The 23,851-nt window shown below is 37.4% G+C and overlaps 2 protein-coding genes across 10 annotated transcripts in view; one reads left to right on the top strand and one right to left on the bottom strand.

Moving 5' to 3' along the window:
* The first annotated feature begins 6,163 nt into the window (after window positions 1–6,163).
* On the top strand, window positions 6,164–7,370 carry LOC308632568 (caspase-3-like). Of its 2 annotated transcripts, XM_081264773.1 has the most exons (2): window positions 6,169–6,675; window positions 6,797–6,987. In XM_081264773.1, the coding sequence occupies exons 1-2, from the start codon at window positions 6,193–6,195 to the stop codon at window positions 6,860–6,862; spliced, it is 549 nt and encodes a 182-aa protein (XP_081120899.1). In that variant the 5' UTR covers window positions 6,169–6,192; the 3' UTR covers window positions 6,863–6,987. The 2 variants fall into 2 exon arrangements, with proteins under 2 accessions (XP_081120898.1, XP_081120899.1); XM_081264772.1 differs by having other exon boundaries at window positions 6,164–7,370.
* A 4,599-nt stretch (window positions 7,371–11,969) lies between these two features.
* Window positions 11,970–23,851, bottom strand: part of PUM2 (pumilio RNA binding family member 2) — an 86,912-nt gene continuing 75,030 nt past the window's right edge. For all 8 annotated transcript variants that reach the window (XM_081264544.1, XM_081264546.1, XM_081264543.1 and 5 more), the window contains 8 exons: window positions 23,215–23,482; window positions 22,054–22,183; window positions 20,472–20,600; window positions 18,809–18,946; window positions 18,107–18,232; window positions 17,796–17,917; window positions 16,626–16,818; window positions 11,970–14,972 (listed from right to left, as the gene is read on the bottom strand). In XM_081264544.1, the coding sequence (XP_081120670.1) occupies window positions 14,841–14,972; window positions 16,626–16,818; window positions 17,796–17,917; window positions 18,107–18,232; window positions 18,809–18,946; window positions 20,472–20,600; window positions 22,054–22,183; window positions 23,215–23,482 (1,238 nt within the window). In that variant the 3' untranslated portion in view covers window positions 11,970–14,840. The remainder of the gene's footprint in view (window positions 14,973–16,625; window positions 16,819–17,795; window positions 17,918–18,106; window positions 18,233–18,808; window positions 18,947–20,471; window positions 20,601–22,053; window positions 22,184–23,214; window positions 23,483–23,851) is intronic.

The raw sequence follows: 23,851 nt of genomic DNA, 5'->3' as shown, positions 1-23,851 counted from the left end.
TGTGTGTGAACTTTTTATTTCAATGCACCTAGGCATACACAAAAGTAGATGATATGATTATCCTCCATGTATCCAACACTCAACATCAACAATTATTCATGGTCAACCTTATCTATATGTAGCTTTTACTTTTCCCCATCATATTTTGGAGTGAATCCCCTTGACTGTATGATTTTATCCATAAAATAGGTCACTAAGTATCTCATTAACAAGAATAAAATGCCCAGTAGGTGTTTAAATTTCCAGTCGCTTCATACTGTCACACTTTTAAAATTATAACCATCCACACATGGAAACCAGTTGACATTTTTCTTGTTTCTTAATCTGTAGTCTTTTCGAGTCTTTTTCCCCCCATGTAATTTATTTGCTAGACACAATGCGTTGTTTGTCCTGTACAGTTTTCCACGCCTTGGATCTTGCTGAGTGTATCTCTAACATATGATCTAGCATGTTCCTTTTTCTCTGCATTTCCTGTATTAAATCTAGGCATGTGATCAATTCAACTTCATTTTTTTTTTTTTTTTTGGTGGGAAGCACTGTTTCCTGGATGATTCCTGGTGTTTTTCTAGCAGGAGGTACATGCCTCCATTATCCATTAATTTATTAAGGATTACAAACTAATGCTTTTATAATTATGCTATATTTTCAGTACCAACTTCATAGAAATCTAACTTCCCTTCATCTATTACTTAACCACTCAGTGATACAATTTGTATAGAAATGATGATAAACATGATTCTTTTTCTTCATTCACTCATTTACAAAATAACAAACTGTCTTACTTGTATCTTCTAATGGTAACTAATCGCTGTGGTTCCCCTCCCCCTTTTAAGTTTCATTCTGATCTCATGCCTTTAAACATATTTGATGTGTTTCACCCTCTGCAGTTATTATCCTTATGAATGCTGGGATTGTTTCATCTTGGGCCTCTGGGAGCATCCATAGGGTGGTTTTTACATGACCCAGGTCCTCTGAAAGCTTCCTTGCTTTCTGGTATGACCAGATGTTTATTACCCATCTTGTAGGTTTTCTACTCAAGATCTGCAAGCCTATCTTTTAAATAGGAAGTTGTTTATTGCCGCAGTCTTGGCTGGGCACAGAATCACGAGCCACCACGCAGCTTTGTAGATTCAAACAGCAATTCTTTATTCCCGAACTCACACCGGCCTCCACACACGTTCTGGGGCAATCCCAGTTCTGCTGCCACCCAATTCACCTCCTCCACGAGGCTTTTTTTTCCCCAAAATGCCCTCTGAGTCTCACGAGAACTCAACGGGAGCTCAGGCAGCAGGAACGCCCTAATTCCAGCAGCAATAATCCTCAACATCGAACTTCCCTAAAATCCAAGGTCTTAAACTGGGAACGCCCTTAACCCAAGGACCGGGATACTTCCTCAAACCTGATCAGCTCTAAACCCGGATCCGCCTTGGTCTTTGAGCAAAGTCACCTTACATGCAATGTCAACAGCGAAATCATTAACATGGGGTACGCTAGCAAGGAAATTTTGATGCGTCATTTCTACTTGGTAATGGCCCTCAGCATCTCCCCCCTTCTGATTAATTAAACAACAAGCAATGTGGCTTAAGGACCGTGCCTGGTAGGTTGTCCAATTCAACATATGGTTCTTACCCGTCATGGGAAAACTGACCTTTAGGCGTCAGCCTCCTGTCTTAGGTTGAATCCACTGCAATCAGATCAACCCGTCACTGACTACCGGTCCAGCATTCAGCCATGCTTGTGGATAGGCCTATGCACCAGTGGGGGGGGTAAGGTTCTTGCCTCACCTCTGTTGGCCCCCAAATTTAGCCTTGGTGCCAGTGGGGGGGTGAGGTTCTTTGCCTCACCTCTGTTGGCCCCCAAATTTAGACCATCACTAGTAGAAGGGAGGAAGATACAGAAATGCCACGACACCAAGGCAATTGACGGCTCTTTTGGAAAAATTGTGTCACTGGTGACACCATCAGCAAAGATATGCCAGCATTACCACAATTAACATGGGGTACGCTAGCAAGGAAATTTTGATGCGTCATTTCTACTTGGTAATGGCCCTCAGCAGTTTATCAAGATCATAATCTGGTAATAGAGGCGCTAGTTGCTCCTGGCTTTGATTCCAGACCTCTTCTGGGATGAGATATCATATTTGGAGGATTTTGAACCTCCTCTCTTCTTACACATGTATCTGCTTACTCCCACACAGGGTGTTTAGTTGTTAAAGACCCCCTAGGCCAGCTTCCCCGCCTCCTCATTATATCCAGAATGGACTCAACCCTCCCAGCACTGCCGCCATCTTCCCACCCCTGCCCCATCATTTTTAAATGTTTTGGTATCAAAACAGTGCTGCAAAACATTCTCATGTGAACTCCTGCCTACGGCGTACAAAACGTTTTAGGGCAAAATAGACAGGTTGCATTGGAGATTCTGAGAACTCTGCTAATGCTCTCTCAAAAGGCTGTGCTTTTAAATTGTTCCAAGTGCCTGTTCTGAGCCAGGTCCTGGAGGTGTACCATGACTCAAGCAGAGCCCTGCCTGGAAGGGCTCGTGGCTGAGAAGAGAGGTCACCAGGTGATGTAGGGGGATTCAGGAGGTGGGGCCCAACACTGGGGGAAGAGGGAGCCCAGGGAAGGCTTCTGGGAGGAACCAATATCCAGGTAGAAACCTGACTGCAGAGGAGCAACTGGCCAGGCAGAGGAGCAAGTGGGAAAGGACGTGCCAGGTGGACGAGGGTCAACTATCCAGGGCCCTGCAAGGGCCAGGACCATCCACTCACTGCTGAGTCACAGTGTCCCCCTAATGCTTAGGGCCAGGGAGAGTGGCACAGCAGAGAGTGAGATTGATGCCAAGATGTCCCTGAATGGTAAAGGGCCTTCAATGCCAAGCTAAAGCATTGTCACCTGTGAATGTCACTGTAGCAGGCTGTTAGAGATAATGGCTGCTCATATTCAGTTGAGGAAGTCTGAACCAGGAGTGGGGTGGAGAGAGGGTAGGTGCTGGTGGGTGGTGTCAGGAACTCATACCGGGCAAGTGCCCACCAGGAACTAGGCCCTGTTTGAGGAGGGGTGCTCCTTCCTCTCTCTCTTCCTTTCTTCCTTCCTTAATTAATTCATAGGCTATTTTTTTAAAGGACACTTTTAAGTTTTTAGAAATATTGAACTGAAGGTACAGTGAGTGTCCCCTAACCTCTCCCCCAACACAGTTTCTCCTTTTTGGGGGGATGGGATCTTGCTGTGTTGCCTGGACTGTTTGAGGGTATGGTCAAACTATGGCAGCTGCTATAAACAGTATATGTCATTTTTACGTGGCTACAAATTTTCAGTTTATTTGAATGAATACCAAGAAGCAGAACTATGCGGTCACATGGTAAGATCCCCTTTTCATTTCATAATATGTGAATGCATTTGCGTTGTAAAAGGCCCAACAGTGGAACTACGTATAACACGGAGAAACTGCCTTGGCCCCACCCCCAATCTCATACTGACCATATTTTACAAGGAAAATGTGTGACCTGGAAATATAAGTTACTTCCTTCAGGCTCCACACCAGGAAGATGTGGAACAACTACCCGCCTTCCAAGGACAGAGGAAGTACATAGACAGGGAACCTCAGCTTTGGGGTTGCATTTACTTCTGGAAGTAACACCTCACTCTGAGACATGTCTGTGGGTAAGGTGTGTGCTCTCGGCAGAGAGCACTGGATAGGAGATTCAGGTTTGAGGGGACCTTGCCTGGTGGCCTTAGGAGTGGAACCTCCAGGCAGAGGAGATGGAGGAGACACAGCTCAAGGGTATGCAGGACATAGGCTGAGTGCAGAGCTGAGCATATTGGGGACACAGGGAGAGGCTGAGGGCAGAGGGCTCAGGAGAGCCAGCCCTGGCCTAAAGTAACATCCTACCTGGGGCATGACTGTCCCACGATGGTGGTCCAGGCGCTGGTCAGTATATCTTTCCCACATGATCTAAGTCAATAAATTGAAAGAGGTGAAATGACCTATTTAAATGCAGCCTGTGGATGCCAGGCCAGTCGGTTTAAAATCCACTTAAAACGGTGGTCAGTGGTCAGAGTTGGGGAGATGTCTCACTACAAAAATCCTCCTTAACTTGTACCCTGTTGTTGGAATGAGTTAGGAGCCTGACCTGCTGTCACCTGTGGCTGAGAGGGATGCCTTCTAGTCTGACATCTCTCCAACCCAACCCAGGAATGCTGACCCCTCAGAAGACCCTGAGAGACATCAGGGAAAAGTAATAGCCTGAAAGGTGGGTGAGAGGTTTTCCCTCACTCCTCAGGCTGTGCTGGCCAGAACCCAGGCCTGACCCTGGGCCCCCATACCATGCAGGGAGGGCACTGATGAACGAATAGAGACAGTGAAGGAATGGACTGAGAGGGGCCCATCACTTATTAGGTGATAATGTATATTTGTCCTTTGACCAATAACTGGAAATTAAGGACAAGGTTTATCTCATCCAGACCGCTCATTCATTCACTCACTCACTCAACAAAAATTTATTAATATTTAGCCCTGTCTTCACATGGCTTTCTGTGCATGTTTGTCTTTGTGTTCAAACTCCCTCTTATGAGAACATTAGTTGTATTGGATTTAGGGACCATCCTAATAAAGTGTGATCTCACTCCAAAAATCCTGCTTCCAAAGGGCTGGGCACTGTGGCACATGCCTGCAATCCCAGTGGCTCCGGAGGCTGAGGCAGGAGGATCTTGAGTTCAAAGCCAGCCTCAGCAACAGTAAAGCTCTAAGCAACTCAGTGAGACCCTGTCTCTAAATAAAATATAAAATAGGGCTGGCGATGTGGCTCAGTGATCAAGTGCCCCTGAGTTCAACCCCCCGGTCCAAAAAAAAAAAAAAAAAATTCTGCTTCTAAATAAGATATGATTTACAGGTTCAAAGTGAACATCAGTTGCGGGGCAGAGGCACCCAAAATTCAACCCAACACACCATGAATCACATTTACTATTATCATGAGAGGATACTTTTATTCCTTCTTCACTCATTATTTGGAATACTTCTATAAAGAGAACTTATCAACTCTTTGGTTTCTTTGAGTTAAAGTCTATACTAGAAAGTCTGGTCTAAATGTTTGCTCTTTTCCTTATCTAATTATTTTACAAGTAATTAATTGTTTCTCCAGCATCTCTAAAAATGATCCATTAAAACAAAAATCTTGATGAACTCATAGACTTTTGATGTGTTTCAATCTATTTGCAGTGATTATTTGGTGAGTCTTAGTCTTAACAGTGGCCAAAGTTCCTCGTTTTGGCCAGTGGTACTCCTTCAGTTTATATTCTGGGTTCTTTCGACATGACCCACAGAGTTCTTAATAGTTGAAATTTTCCAAAGTTAGATATACGAATATATCCTATTCCACTTGCTTTTCTAACAACATGTAATTGCCAACCCTCCATCCAGAGGTGCAGTCTATATTCCCTTCCCTTTTAGTGTACTTTAGTGACTCTCCCTGCTGAGGCTGTGTGACTTTGGAGACTAAGCCAAAACAGGCAATTCAGTTTCTGCTTAGTCTTTGCCCCCTCCACCTATCTTGTTCCCTCCGCCTTTAGAACCTAGGTCCCATGAATTGGGAAACCCCAGGTTTCATAGAGAGGCCATTCTCACTGACAGCTCTTACTTAAGTCCCACCTGACGGTCAACATCAAATGCTGGACATATGATGGTGAGCTGTCAGATGATTCTAGCCACTTAAGTGTGTGAGTGTGTTCATTTGTTTCAATGGTCCTAGGGATTGAGCCCAGGGACACTCTACCACTGAGCTACACCCCCCGTCTCTTTTTCTTTTGAGGCAGGATCTGGGTAAGTTGTCCAGGCTGGCTTTGAAAACTTGCCATCGTCCTGCTTTAGTTTCTCGAGTTGCTGAGATTACAGATATGTGCCACCGCGCTTGGCTCTAAGCCACATCCCCAGCCCTCTAGTAGTTTCTTGAGTTCGTTTATCTTCAGATTTCTTCAGACTTCCTTGGCTAAACGTTTTTCTCTGAATAGCTTTTGGCCTGAATCCTTCAGGTTTTGATATATAAGACTCTGTTATTAATTTTGAAATTACTTTATATTTATTCCAGATTAGATGAGTTCTTTAATTTATGAGTTATTAAGAAGGCTATTTTTTAGTCGCGGAGGGGAGCGGTGTGTGCCATGTGGCGCTCGCTAGAGCTACGCGTTAAGAAAAGTAACCATGGAGAACAATGAAAACTCAGTGGATTCAAAATCCATTAAAAATTTTGAGCCAAAGACCATACATGGAAGCAAATCAATGGACTCTGGAATATCCTTGGACAATCGTTACAAAATGGATTATCCTGAAATGGGTTTATGTTTAATCATTAATAATAAGAACTTTCAGAAAAGCACTGGAATGGCCTCTCGGTCTGGTACAGATGTAGATGCAGCAAACCTCAGAGAAATATTCATGAACTTGAAATATGAAGTCAGGAATAAAAATGACCTTACACGTGAAGAAATTGTGGAGTTAATGCACAATGTTTCTAAAGACGATCATAGCAAAAGGAGCAGCTTTATTTGTGTAATTCTAAGCCATGGTGATGAAGGAATAGTATTTGGAACAAATGGACCTGTTGACCTGAAAAAATTAACAAGTTTCTTCAGAGGAGATTATTGCAGAAGTCTAACCGGAAAACCCAAACTTTTCATTATTCAGGCCTGCCGGGGTACAGAACTAGACTGTGGCATTGAGACAGACAGTGGCATTGATGATGACATGGCATGCCACAAAATACCAGTAGAGGCCGACTTCTTATATGCATATTCTACAGCACCAGGTTACTATTCCTGGCGAAATTCCAAGGATGGATCCTGGTTCATCCAGTCACTGTGTGCTCTGCTGAAACAATACGCTCATAAGCTTGAGTTTATGCATATTCTCACTCGGGTAAACCGGAAGGTAGCAACAGAATTTGAGTCCTTTTCTCTTGACTCCACTTTTCATGCAAAGAAACAGATTCCATGTATTGTGTCCATGCTCACAAAAGAACTGTATTTTTATCCCTAAAGAAATAGTTGATTTTGTTAGTTTGTATGCCAAGTGAGACAACAATATAAATAATACTTTGTTTCCTCTCCCACTTAAATTTTATCTAAAGATGGTACTTTGAAACATACCACTTCTGCAGTAGAACCACAATGAAGCTACCTCAAAATTAGGTAGTTGGACTTGAATTTAATTAGGAATAAATAAATATGAATAATGATGCAATTATTATGAGAGGAAATTATTGTAAATTTACATCTTTCATAATTCACAAGATTTAGTGATGCCATGCTATGAATTTTCAATAATTTATGAAGATTAAATGTTTCAGTAATGATGAATTTTAATATTTTCCTCCACACACTTAAGACTGTGAATTCTAGTTTTTGTCAAACTATATAAATGATGATGTGGAATTATGGACCTTAGAACTTGGGGGACATTGGCGTGTTCAAAGGCTTAAGCCTTTATTTTAGAATTGATAAATGGAAGTCAGCCAACTGCATTTTTACATCAGTTGTCATAGCTTATGGTTTTGTGCTATTTGTTCTGAGCATGTCTATTATAAAAAATTATGTTTACTTGAAGAGAACTAAATATTTTAGAGAAAGTATGAGTTGATTTTTTTAAGGCTAACTTGTAACATTAATGGACAGACAGAATCGTAACTCTAAGGTGCTAAGATCTACCAGCATGTTTCTTCTCATTTGTTTTTATGCAAATCAACTTTACAGACCAACAAAATGTGTAAAGAACCAATACAAAAAAATTCAATTTTTGATTGTTAGGCTAAACAAAGAACTGCTACAGAAACATACTGAAATATGATGTGTACAATAAATAGTGAAAATATAAGGAAAGAACAATAAATGATCAGCGGGCACTCTGTAATTTGAGAGAAAATAGTTTGAGCCTAAGATGTGGGACAGCCTATTTAGTGTAGGCAGAGCCATAGACTGGGCCTCAGAAAAGCACCACCCCCCTGGTTTCTTACATGTACAGGTGTGCGTGTGGCAGATGCTTCTTAGGCATGTCATAAGAAGATGGACCAAACCAGAAACTTACAAAATGGATATTTTCCCAAGGTGGTGAGAGTCATAATAAAAATCATGGTATTCCTTGTGGTAAAACTTGTAAATGTTATTTTCTGAAGTTTACAAAGTAAAATAGTGGCAAAATAGTATGTAGTTATCTGAAATAAAAGGACCATGCACACAGGACTTCAGAAGCATCAGGTGGAAGCCTGTCCTGTGCACAGAGGGAACCTGGAGGCCAGAATCCTGGCTTCCTCACACCTGGAAACATTGAGCCATTACTGACTATACTGGCAGGTCTCACTGGCTTTTGTCCAGCATTTCACATGAGCTTTCTTTTTGCCCAAAGAAAGGAACTCATGTTTTAATTTACAGCTAATTGATTCGATCTATTGACTTTTTCTAAGACAATGTAGCATGTAATGGTATCTTATGATGTGTTCCTGTGTGACAGTTTTGTAAAAATGTGTTATTGCATTTTTATTTCAAAACATAAATTCAAACTTAAAATCAAAAAAAGGCTATTTTAAAAATTTCTAAGCTATTTTTCTAATTCATTCTAAATATAGACTTTTCTAATAGATACAGTTCTCTCTCTAGAATATAGTTTTGATCTCCTTAATTCTACTGCATTCTACTCAGTGAATGTGTTCTGTATGATTTCAGCTTTTTGGAATTTATTAGCCTTTTCGTTATGGCCTAATAAATACACTGAAAAAGACTTGGAAGTTACATTGTTAGCAGCTGTTAGCAGTGAGTGGGGGAGTGGAACTGAAGGGTAGTGGAGGTAAGGGGAGGGTTTTTTGTACTTTGGTTTTGATTGAATTTTTTTTAACCATAAGAATTCATTCAAGTACAACACAATTTTTTTTTTTTTTTTTTTTTTTTAGTGCCAGGGATCAAGCCTAGGTCCTTATGCATGCTAGGCAAATGCTCTATCATTGAGTCACACCCCCAGCCCAGTGTAGACCATTGAGCAGAGCAGCTGATGAATCCCATAATGGCCCTTGATTGAGACAGACCACTTAAACCTGGCATTCTTGACTTTGGCTCTTTCTTTTGGAAGCATTTCCTAAGTACCTAACATCAGGGTTCAGGCAGAGAGAAAAGCATCTGGTCTGGATTTCCAGAGGTTCAATCTGGCTGGAGAAACCCACAAAAACAAGCGATTGCAGTATTTAGCCATCAGAGAATCGACACATTTTACCTGAAGTCATGATCCCCTGTATCTGTCTAAAGAAGTCTCCAGGGACTTCCAGGGATGATCTAGAAGAGTGGGGCAAATTGGCTCATCAGAGAGAGAGGCAGTAGGGTTCCAGATTAGCAAATGAAGGCACGGACACACAGTTAAATTACAGGTACATTTTTTAGTATTACTATATCCCATGTAATATTGGGGAGATACTTATAATAATAAAATTAGTTGTCCACCTATGGCTTTAGGTGCCAATTAATCCAGGAAGAAAAGAGGATGAGGTAGAGGGTTAAGAAGATGGGTTCAGTTTGGGACATATTTGGGGAAGATGCAGTTGGAGATGTTGGATTTTTAAGACTTCAGGGTCTGGGTCCTAGGAAAGAGATTTGTGTTGGCTAAGGTATGACTGCTAGGATATAAGATGGAGTTGGGGGCAGTCATGAAATGACTGTTGAAGCCACCGAGTTGGTGGGTGGGGATTCTTTCCTTGTGCAGGGAGGTAGGGCATGTGTGTGTAATGCCCAGGAGTGATCGGCTACAAGTAATTAAAGGAAGAACACTTCTGGAGCTTGAGAGACTCCCCAAGGTGCAGGGCAACTTGACTTTGGGAAGGCCCCCCCAACCCGCAGCAGGATGGTGGGAGGGCAACACAGCTTAGGCCTGGCCGGCAGGGGGCGCCTCCGCCTGGGCAGACCTGCTGAGTCAGGCCTGATGAGCAAGCTGAAATCCCAAGGGTTGAGGGTGTCTAAGGCGACTCAACCGTCTAAGCCAATGCTTGCACCTGGCTGTGGGGTAGTGGGATTCTGAGTCACCTGGAGACAGCCCTTTCCTGACAGCTTGGACCTCCAGGTCCTTTCTTTGTTCTGCAGCCTACCCGGAAAGGGAGTGGAATTAGCATATGAAGTCATCCTCCCATTCCAGGTGGCGACCCTCTCCCTCCTCAGATCTCAGGTACCCTCCATACCCCACTCTCAACCCCAGACCAGAACCGTTTTGAAAGGCGTGGAACAGAGCCGCTCTCAAACATCCCTTCCTTCTCCAGGAGGACCCCATCCCTGGTGTAGGAGAGGCCCAACAGGTGCTTCTCAAGGCTTCCTCCCCTAAGAGGCCTGCACGGGTGATTCAGTGCCAACTATGCGGTCATCCCCTTCTTCCAAATTCTGTTGCTTTGTCCACCCTGTTGGTGGGTTCTTTGCAGCACTGCACCCTTCACTCCCCTGCTCAAGAACCTGGGATGCCTCCCTATTGCCAACTACAGACTTGCTTATATTCCAGAACTTCATTCTGTCTGCATGCTGCATGCTCTGGAGCTGTATCAAAGCATGTAGAATACCACCTGACACAAAGTAGGTGCTCAATAAATCTATCCCAGCCTCCCAGTTGTCTCATCCTAGTTTATTTCTATAGCTCCAGCTAGCTTTCGTCCTGAGCTGCACTGCCTCCAGTGAAGGCAAGGCCCTACCCCGATTTTCGGCAGCTTTCCAGTCACTGCTGGGGACCCAGGCCACTCCTGTAACATGTGTGAGCAAATCACCTCAAGCAGCCCTTGACTTGCCATAGAAGTCATTGATGGTTGGGCTCTAAGGAATTAGTAGGCAACATTCTTTAATAATCTTCTGACTCAGAAGGTGACACCTGTGATTTTTAAGTACATCTTCACGGGGCTGGGGTTGTGGCTCAGAGGCAGAGAGCTCGCCAACCATGCTTGAGGCACTGGGTTCGATCCTCAGCACCCACATAAAAATAAAATAAAGATATTGTGTTCACCTACAACCAAAAAATAAATATTTAAAAAAAAAAAAAGTACATCTTCACTTTGTTCAGGCAGATGCTGAGAAGGAATGGTTTAGGCAGATCTTTCTCAATTCAGTGCTTTTTTTGCCTAGAAGTCAAATTAGCATAACTTTTCTGAGCAGTGTTATTGTGGTTTACTTCAGGTGGATGGACACACACTGAAGGTTGTTCTTCACTTAGCTATAAACCTGTGGCTCAACTCTGCAAACACATTAATGAATCAGAGATAGCTCTTCACATTCAGGAAACACTGAATTGAATGAAAGGCTTCCTTGATGAACATAAAATTTATACTGCAATGTTAACCAAGGAACTGGAGAAATGCCCTAAGGAGGTATTCAAGTTTACTACCACACACCAGCACTGGGTTCCCCAGGGTCGAGTCCTCTCCAGCTCTGAGGTTCTGTGCACAGCAGTCAGGCTCCAGGCTCTTCCCCAGCACGACAGAAAACGTCCTGACACAACTACCTAGGACACTAGGAAAGTGGACAGTATCTTTCTTAGGTTGGTAAGCTAGGGTAGAAAGAAGGGGTAGCTAAGAATAAACCCCAATCAAGATAAAACTAAACTTGGGAAGAACCCAACTTGTATTTTCTTTAACCTCTGCCCCAGGTTCATGGGGAAAGGAAGCACATACCTGCGTGTAAAGGTATGGGATTTAATTTTCAAAACAGGTTTTAAGATGTATCATTTCCCTAATCAGGAAACAGGCTCTGTTTCATCCTATGAAGAATGAAACTAATTATTGCATGCAATTATTGTTAGGTCTAATATATTAATCAAAAGATGGGATTAACACCACTAGAAGGATGTGACCCCAGAACACCATCCACTGGATAAAAATATTGTTTTCTTTAAGTCGGAATAAACTTGAATGGGCAATCTTAATTATAATTGAGATGCAGAGGGTTATTTTATCTAGAGAAAAACACAAGACCAGGTTTATTTCATACAATGTTATTCACACATTTTTCATTTTCTAATTTATACATAATATACAAAGAGGTGAAGATAACATTTCAAATGAACCAATAAGAGCCAGGACTTAGACAAACTGGTCCAGAAACAACCTATATCAAAAGGAGACACTCAAAGAGTTGAGCCTAAGTGGTTCTGCCCAGTTAATTTCTTTATTCTGAAATGTCAGACTTTACTAAAATTCCATGCCAACATACTAAAAGGTAGAATAGGGAATTAGGGTGGGCAGCAAAAATGGCAGACCATAAAATTTCCACAAGAACAGGAAATTTTCTAGAATATACTTAAGTATTGGGAGGGTTGAGTTGTTAGCACTGGGAAACATGGAAACAACAGGACCCCTAGAGGAGGGTTGTTTCCCAATGCAACATTCTCTAGGCCTTGGAATTTTTAAAACTGCAGTGATAACTGCCTGTGCCAACAGAGTATGGTAAGGATAAAGGCAAACTAGGAATAACTGTATTAATACAGGAAAGTCAGTACCAATCTCCAACAAGGAAAGCTTTGATCCTGAGACCAGGGGCTGAAAGTGGAAAGAAAGGTTTGACACAGGGTTGAGACTCTTGAGGCTGGCAAAACAAAATTAGGAAAGGATGAAGAGAGCAGCTTTTTAAGGGACTGGGGAATACTGATAACTATGAAAAGGACATGCTGATGAGCCAGTGTGACTGAGAAGGAACAGTGAATGACAAGTGGTTGGATTTAATGGCCTCACCAAGGAATGTCGGGTTAGAAAACTAGAATAACAACATCCAACATAAAAGGTATTCCTGGCACCCCAATGTTTATGCTATTATTTTAAGGTTCAAGATATGAATGGCTAAGTGATAAAATCTTTAAATTCAATAATATTGTGCTCAGAAGATTGCTTTTCTTCTGCAGACCTCTAGTAAAAAAATCCTTTCCATGTTCAACTCATGACAGAGATAGCATGTTCATTTTAGTTTTCAGCATTAAACATAAATGGGTCAACATAAATGTTTATACAAAATACTGACTTCAACAAAATACAAAGCACTTTCTTTATCTTTCAGAAACTGAATATACAAAGCAAGTTTTTTTCCAAAATATTTTCATAGGCAAAGGATTAAAAACGATTTTAATTATACACATATGGTCACAATTTTGCCTTAAAAAGATTGTTGGGAAATGTACATAAGGCCGCTTGTAAATGTACATCATGTTACTGTTATAATGTCTTATGTCCAGAGAAAAAAACGTTATCATACAGATTTGCTCTTACTTGGGAGTAGGCTATTCAAAAATACAGTACTCTTCTGTACAAAGAAAAAAAATCACATCACATTTTAATAAGATGGAAAAAGCATTGGCCTCCTTGGTAAGCAAATATCTCAGTCCAATACTTTCTATTATGCACAATACCCTGACTTCAATTGAAAATGATCCAAATCCTAGCATGTCCGTATTAACAGAGTCAACAACTATGTTATAAAACAAAATGTTTCTCACAATAATAAAAAGAAAGCTGGTTCATACATCTGAAACCATATAAAGATAAAAAATTTTTAAAAAATCACTCTCAATTTGGAGAAATAAATTTACATTATACAACACTATATTGCCAGGTCAAAGAGGGCAGGGACATAAATGTACACTAAAATGCAAATGTTTCCCAAAGAGATAAAACCAATTCCATTTACAGCATGAAGGTTTACAAATGTACACCTGTACAACCAAGGAAAGTGTTACTACTAAATTAGCAAGGCTTTTATAATAAACATTGAAACAAGATTTGCTTTTAAAGTGTAAACTTACATCTATTACTACACACACAATGCATATATTTATAGGAAGCAAAAAAAGCTATCTGAATATGTAATCATGCTTAAATGTTGAGCTATCAAATTCACTTTTCAGTGGCCCCTTTTCACCTCTGTTTCCTACTTTCTGCATCTACTAGGAAAAAGCAAAATAAAGCTCAACACGTCCTCAACATGTCTGTAATTCTATAAGCAAAACAAAATACAAATTTCCACTCTTTCTCATTGCAAACCAAACTGAAAAGTTAATGTGAAACTTCTCATTTAGTGCACTTAACTGGATGGAAGTGTCACCATGATTTTTTTTTTTCTCCTGTTTCCTAACTCTTACAACAATTACATATGTAAGTATATACAATACTTCTGTACATTGCCAGAGACATTATAGGGCAGTATTTGTATTAAAAACCACATCAACCGTAAATAATGTTAAGTTCCTTTTATCTCAAATCATTTTATTCTTGTCTTACTTGCTGAGTTTTTATTTGCATGATAGTTTGTGAATTATCAAAATACAACTTAACTTTTTCTTTTTAAAATATTAATAATATTTATGCAGTTGATTGTTAAATCTGTTATAAAAGGCTTCACGCAAAGGAAAAAAAAAATAAGGACTATAATTCTATATACATCTCTATAAACCTGTTGTGCTATGGGGTTGTAGACCTACCAGACTGCAAGCCAGTTTTTTAAAAGAATACTGTACTTTTTCCTTTAAAAACTATTTTTGTGACTTTACAAGGTAAAAATTTACAAAATATGTGACAACTTTTTTTTTTTTTTTGATACAGTTACATCATATACAGGCATTCTGTGCTTTGCCAGCAATCCAATCTGATAGGTCTCCATTCAGGGCTGAATATAATTTATAATTCACCACCCCCACCCCCCAAATATACACAAGAACCTTAAAAAATTTACAAATGGATGAATAAAGTCAATAAATAGTTTTGCATTAAAAAAAATTGAAGATTCATAGTTGAGTTGTGTTTTGATAATTCACAAAAGAAATATTCTTCTCACATAGTTAAATCATCTTCCTTCTTTTTTCCTTTACAGCATTCCATTTGGTGGTCCTCCAATAGGCCCTAGATCTGGGCTATTTTTCAAATAATATTTTTCCAACTTGGCCAGTATATGCTTCCCATATGTGTATTTGCGCAAAGTAGTAATGTGAGGTCGAATCTGAAAAACAAAATATCTGCTTAGGAAATCTAAGTTATTTTAGGTTCTTAATTGTTGTTGTTGTTCTTTAAAATAAATAAATATATATATAGTTGTAGTTGGACATAATACCTTTATTTATTTATTTTTATGTCATGCCGAGGATTGAAACCCATTGACTTGCATGTGGTAGGCGAGTGTTCTACCACCGAGCCACAACCTCAAATTTGGGTAATTCAGAGAAATAATCACAATTTATAATTTTAAATTCAAAGCAGTTCTGATCCATTCAATTTCTCCAAATATCTGCTCTCAAAATGGTTAAATGAATAAACAAACCACTACTTTTTAAAACGATGTCACATGCAAATAGAGAAATACACAATACAGTGGGAAAGTATCGTGAAGGAGTAATAACATTCTTTAAAAACCCTATCTCTATCTTTCCTTCCAGATTGGCAAGGCTAAAAATAAATATAATACCTGGATTGATGAGCATAGTATAGTAAAATAGGCACTCTTCTCACATAACTAGATAGGCAGACACGTAACTTGCATGAGATTTTTTGAGTGCAACTTGGCAGTATCTATTAAAATGTAAAATGTTTACATGCTTTGACCCAGTTACTCCATATCCAGAAATCTACAACACCCAAACATTTAATTATGCAAGTTTTTAATATAAATACTTATCTGAGTTTTTAAACATGATGTTGGCTTATAAAGCACCAATAAAAAGTATGGAAAAAAGAGACAAAAATAAATACATACTTCTAATAAATAATCTGAGTTTTTTAAATACGATGTTGGCTTAATAAATTATGTAGCTGTTAAAAATAAGATCAAATTTTTTTTGGTATAATTTTAAGCAGAAACACTGAAGTAAAAAAACAGGAACTTTAGTACAAGTTAAAGGATAGATTTTAAAAATTGGCACTATAATTAATAGTAATTAATCATTATATATTAGCTACTAATTGACCTCAAACACTTTTATAGCAGGAAGGGATCTAAAGCCTTTAAGTCCCAAGTTTTCAATACCAAGTTATCATGGCAGTATGTTTGTTGCTCAATTAAGGTTTTTATAGGTGCTCTGCATCTGAGATAATGGAACAAAATGGGTTAAGAGATCATTTCCCCTCTATATGATGAAATCCAAAGAGGATATAAAATTTGCTTCTGTTTCCTAAAGAAATAAATTTAGAAAAAGTTCCAGAGCATTAAAATATCATTTCTTCTTCTTCTTCTTTTTTTAAAAAGTTTTCCTATAGCCATTAACAATTTCTTAAACAGTCATTAGATTCTAGGGAGAAAACAACCTCAGAAAGTATTAGGAGGTATTACTATATGAGGTGAAAAATCATATTAACCCAAAATTCTCTTTGGAAAGACTTGACTAGTTAGTGGGAAAACCTAATTACATTTTTAAAGATCAATGTTCAGTTCATGACTATGAACTAAATAAGAAAGGGGAGGAAAAGAATAATGCTAAACATAGGTAACAGCATTCATGTGGATTTTATGAACAGGTTACCTTAAGAATTTAATAAAAAGAAAATCATATGTGGAAGGTTATCCATGTTTTTTTTCCCCTCTCCAGTTATAGCACATACAAAGAAATTATACCTAGGCAAGTTTAAACATGTAGCCAAAGTCACACAAACTATGTATTACCTTGTGCATGATTATCTTTCTCTGAGCAGGTTCAGCCATGTCAATCATCTTCTGAACCACATAATTGGCATACTGATCCTTCATCATGGTGTATAAGGCACTGTGAGGACCATCATTCTGGCAGCAAACTTCATCAATCAGTAAAGCTCTCTCAGCACGGGAGGCATGAGTAACACACTTTTCTACCACATTGCTAGAAACAAAATAACCTTGTTATTTTTTCTTAGATGTCTATGACTTTTCAAAGAATTTGCTCCAACATATTAGAAAACAGAAGAGGCATTAAGATGGGGTTTTCTTGTTTTACAATTACTTTAAAATCAGGAATTTGGGCTGGGCCATGTGGTGCACACCTATTTTAGGCTGAAGCAGGGCCACAAGCTCCAGGCCAGCCTGGGCAACACAGCAAGACTCTGTCCTAAAACAAAATAAAGTACAAACTAGCACACGTGAGGCAATGGGTTTGATCCTCAGCACCATGTAAAAATAAGTAAATAAAATATAGGTATTGTGTCCATCTACAACTAAAAATATTTAAAAAAAAACATAATTAAAAAAAAAAAAGGCTGAAATGCAGCTCAGAGCAGAGCACTTGCCTGACATCATGAGGCCCTGGGTTTGATCCTGGGCACCAAAACCCAAAACACCCTCCGCCTTTTGCTACCACCAAGAAAATGGCACCATAGAATAACCCACCTTTTGACATTTGCAAATTTAATTATGGGTGTTAAAATTATAATCCAAAAAAGAAAATTACATTGATAATAAAGTCTGACTTTCAAAAACATGCACTGAATACATCTGCATTTTCTTACTAGTCTTGGGGATCAATATTTTCTAAATACAGATTCAAAAGCGGAATAAACGCAGATAAAAGCAATTAGTTATGTGTGTTTAAGAAGGGGAGAGAGGAAAAAAAAAAAAAAAGAATGTTCTGTATGCACGTTTTCTTTTGAGACTTGTATCTTGCTATGTTGCCAAGGCTAGTTTCAAGCTTATGACAGTTCTATCCACTGTCCTGTTCCAACATTCTGAGTAACTTTGTCTATAGGTATATGTCACCATGCCTGCCTTTATGTTCTTTTAAAAGTCACCAAGAGATGATCCTTCAATGATATATACTTTATGCATTCCTGGTGAAAAAACTGAAATTAGAAAATATTACAATACCTGGCAAATTTGTGTTGACTCAGAGCTAACACCTTTCCTCTGATTTCAGAAACAATTTTGCTCTTGTCTTCAGGCCGACCATGTTCTAGTACATGCTGAATAACATAATTGCCATACTGATCCTACAGACAGATATTTAAAAATTATTTCCTATTAGCTGTTTCTTTAGAATAATTATGATTCCTTAAAAAGATGTTAAACATTTGTCCAAGTCTAGAGAATCAAGAACACAATAAATTCATTTTACTGTTTAATAATAAATTATATTTCTTAAAACATAAACACATTTCAAATTATTAAAGAATTCATACCTGTACTAACTGCTCTGTATGTTGGTGAAGTTCTTCCAAGATGGGTAAGGTCTGTTCTGCAGTACAATGCTCTAGAATACGTTGAATTACTCTGCAGCCGTAAGGATGGGTTGAAAGCACAAATACCTTAAAACAAAATAATTAAAAATTAAACTTCTGATTTTTTTTTTAACAGTTTTAAAAGGTAGACAGATTTCTGACTCATGTTTACTACAACCCCTACGATGACAGCAAAGACTGGGAGGTTGTGGGAGAGAGTACTGAATTTATAGATAAAGATATTCTGACTGAAAGGAACTTATCCAGAAGATTGGGGGTATGTGATATTGTTGAAGAATGGAGGAAGGGTAGTTTAGAGCTGAGTGTGTACCTTCTTTTTAAAACCATTGAGACTTCTCCTTAATTCCCTCTCCCCAGGAAATTTGGAAAACATGTGCTTTATAATTTTAATAGTGATTATCTTAATTTCTTAAAATAATACTATCAAACTACTAAGTTTTTCAACTTGTGGGGTGGAGGGCAGTGAGAAACACTATCTAATGACTACAAAAGAGGCAGAAATTAATGTACATCTACTGTCTTGTCTCTTTATTTTTATATGCACATGCTGGTATTATCTCGAGACTCAAGAAAAAAACATGTTAATATTCAAAATCCAAAATAATGCCCCGCTAACAAATCAGAAGCCAAAAGCAAACTTACTTGTCCTTTGAAAGCATCAATGATGAACTGCAGTGACTGTGGCTGAACACATTCAATACATTTTTGTACAACGTGGTTTCCGTTCTGATCTTTCACACATTTGAGTACATGACCATCTAGCTCCTTTACCATTTCACTCTGCAAAGATGATGCCATTTAAAATTAACTAATCAAACAACATAACAAGATTAGAAATACTTAGGTGAGTAAAACATTACACTCAAAAATATTTCCTGTTTGTAATTTTTTAATATATGAAAATTAAAAAATATTCCCTGAAGTATAATTAGAAGAAACCATTGAAACTGAGAATTATTAAAACATACTGGAGGACTGTAATGCTAATGATACATGTTGAAATATAACCTAATGATGCTGAATTTGCATGGCAGACAAACTACTATCTTCATTGTATACACCTTCCACTAATCTTTCTTAGCTGGTAAAAACACATGTTTAGAATTCTAAAGTTCTGTCCTACTTAGCCTCTCTGCAGTCCTCAAAAAGGAATTATTATTATTATTTGTGGTGGTACTGGAGATGAACCCAGGGACACTTTACATGGAGCTACATTCTCAGTCCTTTTTGAGACAGGTCTTGCCTTAGCAACTTATTGCCCAGGCTAGTCTTGAACTTTATATCCCCTTGCCTCATTCTCCCAAGTACCTGGGATTACAGGTGTGAACCACCAAACCTGGCTTTCTTATATATTTTCAATGTTGGTATTTGTGTACACACATCCACACACACCCATTTATCCATATTATTTTTGATTCTAAAATTTATTTTTATTACATGACATAAAAATTATTTTCTAAACTTACTAACATTACCTTCTAAGAAAAAAATTTCCTTAACTATGTTTTCATTGTAATATAGAAATCATTTATACATAAGAGTGTTTGTGGCAATTAATGTCATAGTAAAAGTATGTTTAATCTCATATAAGAATCCCACTCAGGGTCACTTCATAGGGTACACGCATATATGTACAAATACACATATACTTAAAATTTTGTTACTGGTGCATCATAATTATACATAATAGTGGTATTCACTTACATATTCCTGTACATCCACATAACAATATAATATGATCAGTTTTGTCCCCCAGTACCCCCCTTTCCCTTTCCTCCTCCTTTCACAGTATTTTAAAATTCGGAGAATCAGCATTTATTCTTATTCCCTACTTTCAATATTCTTGTCTATTTCAAATAATTTTTAAACATTATTTTGATGTTTACAATAAAAGTACCAGGAGTATGTGACTAGACTTGCATTAACACTTATTTACATTTTCCACCATTTCCTCATTTAATTTGTATGTGTTTTCTTTAACATATCACGGGCTGGCACTGTAGTTCAGTGACAGAGCGTTTGCCTAGAACACAGAAGGCCCTGGGTTCAATCATAAGTAGCAACTATAACAAGCAAAAAAACATGCGTCATTTATCATTATTCTTGTACATAGTAAGCACTCAAATATCTTCAATGAAAGATGGAAAGATATAGAAGGGAATGGATGGAGAGATCAAAGATCTGCTCTGTAACTTTTAAAGAGTAAGGAGTTATTTTAGACTTATCAAAAAAATTTAGTCTAGTTTTAGAAATATCTAAAAATTGAATAAAATATTACAAAATTTTTTTCTTAACTTACAATTACCTGCTGATCAGAAGAAATAGACTCTAATGCTTTTTGAATAACACGGCAGCCATACATCTGTAAGGCTAAAGGCAGAACATGACCACGAATACGAGTAGCCAAGGCTAGTTTTTGATCCAAACTTCCAAACTGACAGAAAAGAAAGTAACATTAATATAAAGTGACCATATTATTAAATCTTAAACCAACAATAAAAAAAAATTAAAAAGAAAAAAATCTTAATAAGATGCTTTGAAAAGTCTGTTCAATCTGTTTTTAAAATATACCTCCCTGTTTTTTATTAAGTTGCAATATCTAAAATTTTCTTGTTACTATCACATTAACTACTGTTTAAAGTAACATTAGTCTTTTAAAGTTACGCATCTTCATTTCTAACACACCCCCAACATCTTTAATATGTGAACTTTGGAGCCATTCATTCAGACCACTAAAATTTTCTTATCCAGGTTAATTTTCAAATAGTATTCTGACACAATTGAAGAGAAAAACCTGTTAAGCTGTTCTACAACAGATGTTTTAGGTAAATTACCAAATAGAACACACAAATTCAAATAAAGAATACAGTGGTATTCACTAACTGGTTCACCTAAGACTTATTCCTAAGATTTTACAATCCTAGGAATTAACAAACTTTAAAGTAGGTCCACATGTATAAAATTTAAAAAACTAACACATACACACACATCTACACCCAGCCCATAAAGTACACCATTTTAATGTGTATAATTCAGTGGTATTAATTATACTCACTCTGTTATATGACCATCATCAATCATTCTGTCCAAATCTTTTGAATATCTTCAAATGGAACTGCCTTACCCATTCAACAATAACTTTCCATATTTCCCTTTCCTCCCAGCCCTCATCTACTTTATGTTCCTATGAATGTGCTTTTGTAGATTTTCATGTAGGTGGAACCCTATGTTTGTCCTTTTGTGTCTGGTTTATTTTTAGCTTAACGTTTTCAAGGTTCTTCCATGCTGTACCATGTACCAGAAGTCATGGATGAATAATATTCTATTGTTTTGTATATAACATTTTGTTTATCCATTTATCTTGCTGATGGATAGTGGATCATTTCCTAACTTTGGGCTACTGTAACTAATGGTACAAGGAACACTACTGTTCAAGTTCCTGTTTTTTAATCTATTGCATCATTTTATATTCCTATCAACAATGTATGAGTGTTACTTCTCTACATCCTTACCCATACTTGATATTTTCCTTTCTTTTTTAAAAAAAATTATAGCCATTTTAGTAGGTATAAAGTAGCATCACATTGTGGTTTTGATGTACGTATCCCTAGTAATTAAGAATGTTTAGGCATCTTTTCATGGGTTAATGGCTATTTGTATTTTCTGTGGAGAAATGTCTATTCAAATCCTTTATTCATTTTTCAACTGGGTTGTCCTTTTGTTGTCCTTTTTGTAGGACTTCTTTATATTATATTTAGATATAAAATCATTATCAAATATATGACTTGCAAATATTATTGTATAAAAGTGACTTATCTATGTTCAGAGCTTTTCTCAGCTTTAAGTATGTGGATTATAATTGAATACAAATATGTATGCAAGCTTACCTCAAAAAATTTCTGTATAACATAGTTGCCAAAAACATCTGTCATTAATTGATAGGCTGCTTGTAAAATTTCATTAAATACCATCTGTCGTTCGGCTGGAGTAGCTCTCTCTAACTTCTGCTGTATGAACCTATGTTGGGAAAAATTTTAAACATCACGACAATGAATTGAAAATAAGCTCAGCAAAATCTATTTCTTGAGTATTATACTTCCCTCCAATCATTTTCAGAAATATCAACACACTTTATATGTATATAGCTAGCTTGTAACAAAATATAAATATTATGAAGTGTCTCTTTATAACATCTTAAAAAAACTATTAGATAATAAAAAATGAACTTAAAATAATCTTTGTTTAGTTCTTTTATGTTATAATCAAAGAAAAGGAAATATAAAGACTGCTGGTCATTTGTTTTTCAATATATAGACATGCTAAAAAACATCTATTTTAGAATATAAAGAAAACCTTAGAAATAAAATTCAAACACAAATGAATTACTAAGTCACTGTAGGTGAACCTTGTAACTTAAGAACTTTCAGTTATAGGGAGATAAAACTTGTATGCAACTATCTAAAATTACTTGTTTAAGGGCTGGGGCAGTGGCTCAGCAGCAGAATGTTTGCGTGGCATGCCTAGGCACTGGGTTTGATCCTCAGCACCACATAAAAATAAAATAAAGGCATTCTATCCATCTACAACTACAAAAAAATTAACAACAACAACAAAAAAGTTCTTATAAAACAAAATAAAATTATTTGTTTAAAATTACAGGTTCATCATAAACTAAAAGATACAAAAAGAGAAAACTTCTCAAATTTAATGTTCAATTCCGTTTTTTGATATCTTCAGAATGCTAACTCAACACATAATACTCAACATACTTGCATTTTAATGAAGTCACACTGAATACCAACTAATAAAGCAACACTCATGTGTAACTAAACACAACAAACAAAAAGCAACAAAAGTATTTAACTACATATATATTTCTATAGTTTATCCTAATGTGAAAAGAAAAAATATAATCCATGTTGGTTTTAAGAGCTTCCATTGTCAATGCAGGTTAGCTAAGCCAAGACAAGAAAAATTTACACTTTTATAAGATAGTAATTTTCAAAGCAAAAATAAAGCAGGAAGTATCACGAATTATAAATACCTACCTAGAACCATGCTGGTCTTGAGAAAACTCAACTATATGTCCAATCAAGTCTCTAAGTTGAAGGTTTGGGAAGCGGTTGTTTCTGAAATCTTCCAATAATCTACTGCGGCCAGAAGGCATAATATCAGACCTATTATACCGAAGCCGAGAAGGAGGAAAGAGCTGGCTGCTGGAGCTAAATAGACTGGAAGTGCTTGAAGCACTTCGATATTTTGCTTCTGCTCCAGGTGCTGCAGAGATATATCGTCCACTACCATTTGTCAGTCCTCCTACAACAAAGCAGCTGGTCAGCAGATATTTTTGACAAAGTTATTTCTCAAATAAAAGTTATTTTTGTAATTAGCTAGTAAACAGATTAAAATCTATTTGAAGTATTAACGGAATAACACTGAGTGTTAAGTCTGTACTCTTTGAGAAAACATTAAAAATACATTGTCATATATACTTCTAGTAAAGACAAAACACCTTTTGTTAACTCAATGTTTGGAGCTTTAAAAAAAAGCCACACAATATTAAGTAATGATTCAAAGTATACACAATTTTAAGAGATTATTACATTTTAATTTAAATATACTCTCCATAAAATACTATTCTTTTGCAGACAAATAGTAGTAAAAAACAGTAGTTATTCCCAGAGC

The sequence above is a fragment of the Spermophilus citellus genome, assembly GCF_964194105.1.
Source record: "Spermophilus citellus genome assembly, chromosome: 13".
In the NCBI taxonomy this organism is placed as follows: domain Eukaryota; kingdom Metazoa; phylum Chordata; class Mammalia; order Rodentia; family Sciuridae; genus Spermophilus; species Spermophilus citellus.
The sequence above is the reverse complement of the archived record's forward strand: the minus strand, read 5'-3'. Positions and strand labels throughout refer to the sequence as shown.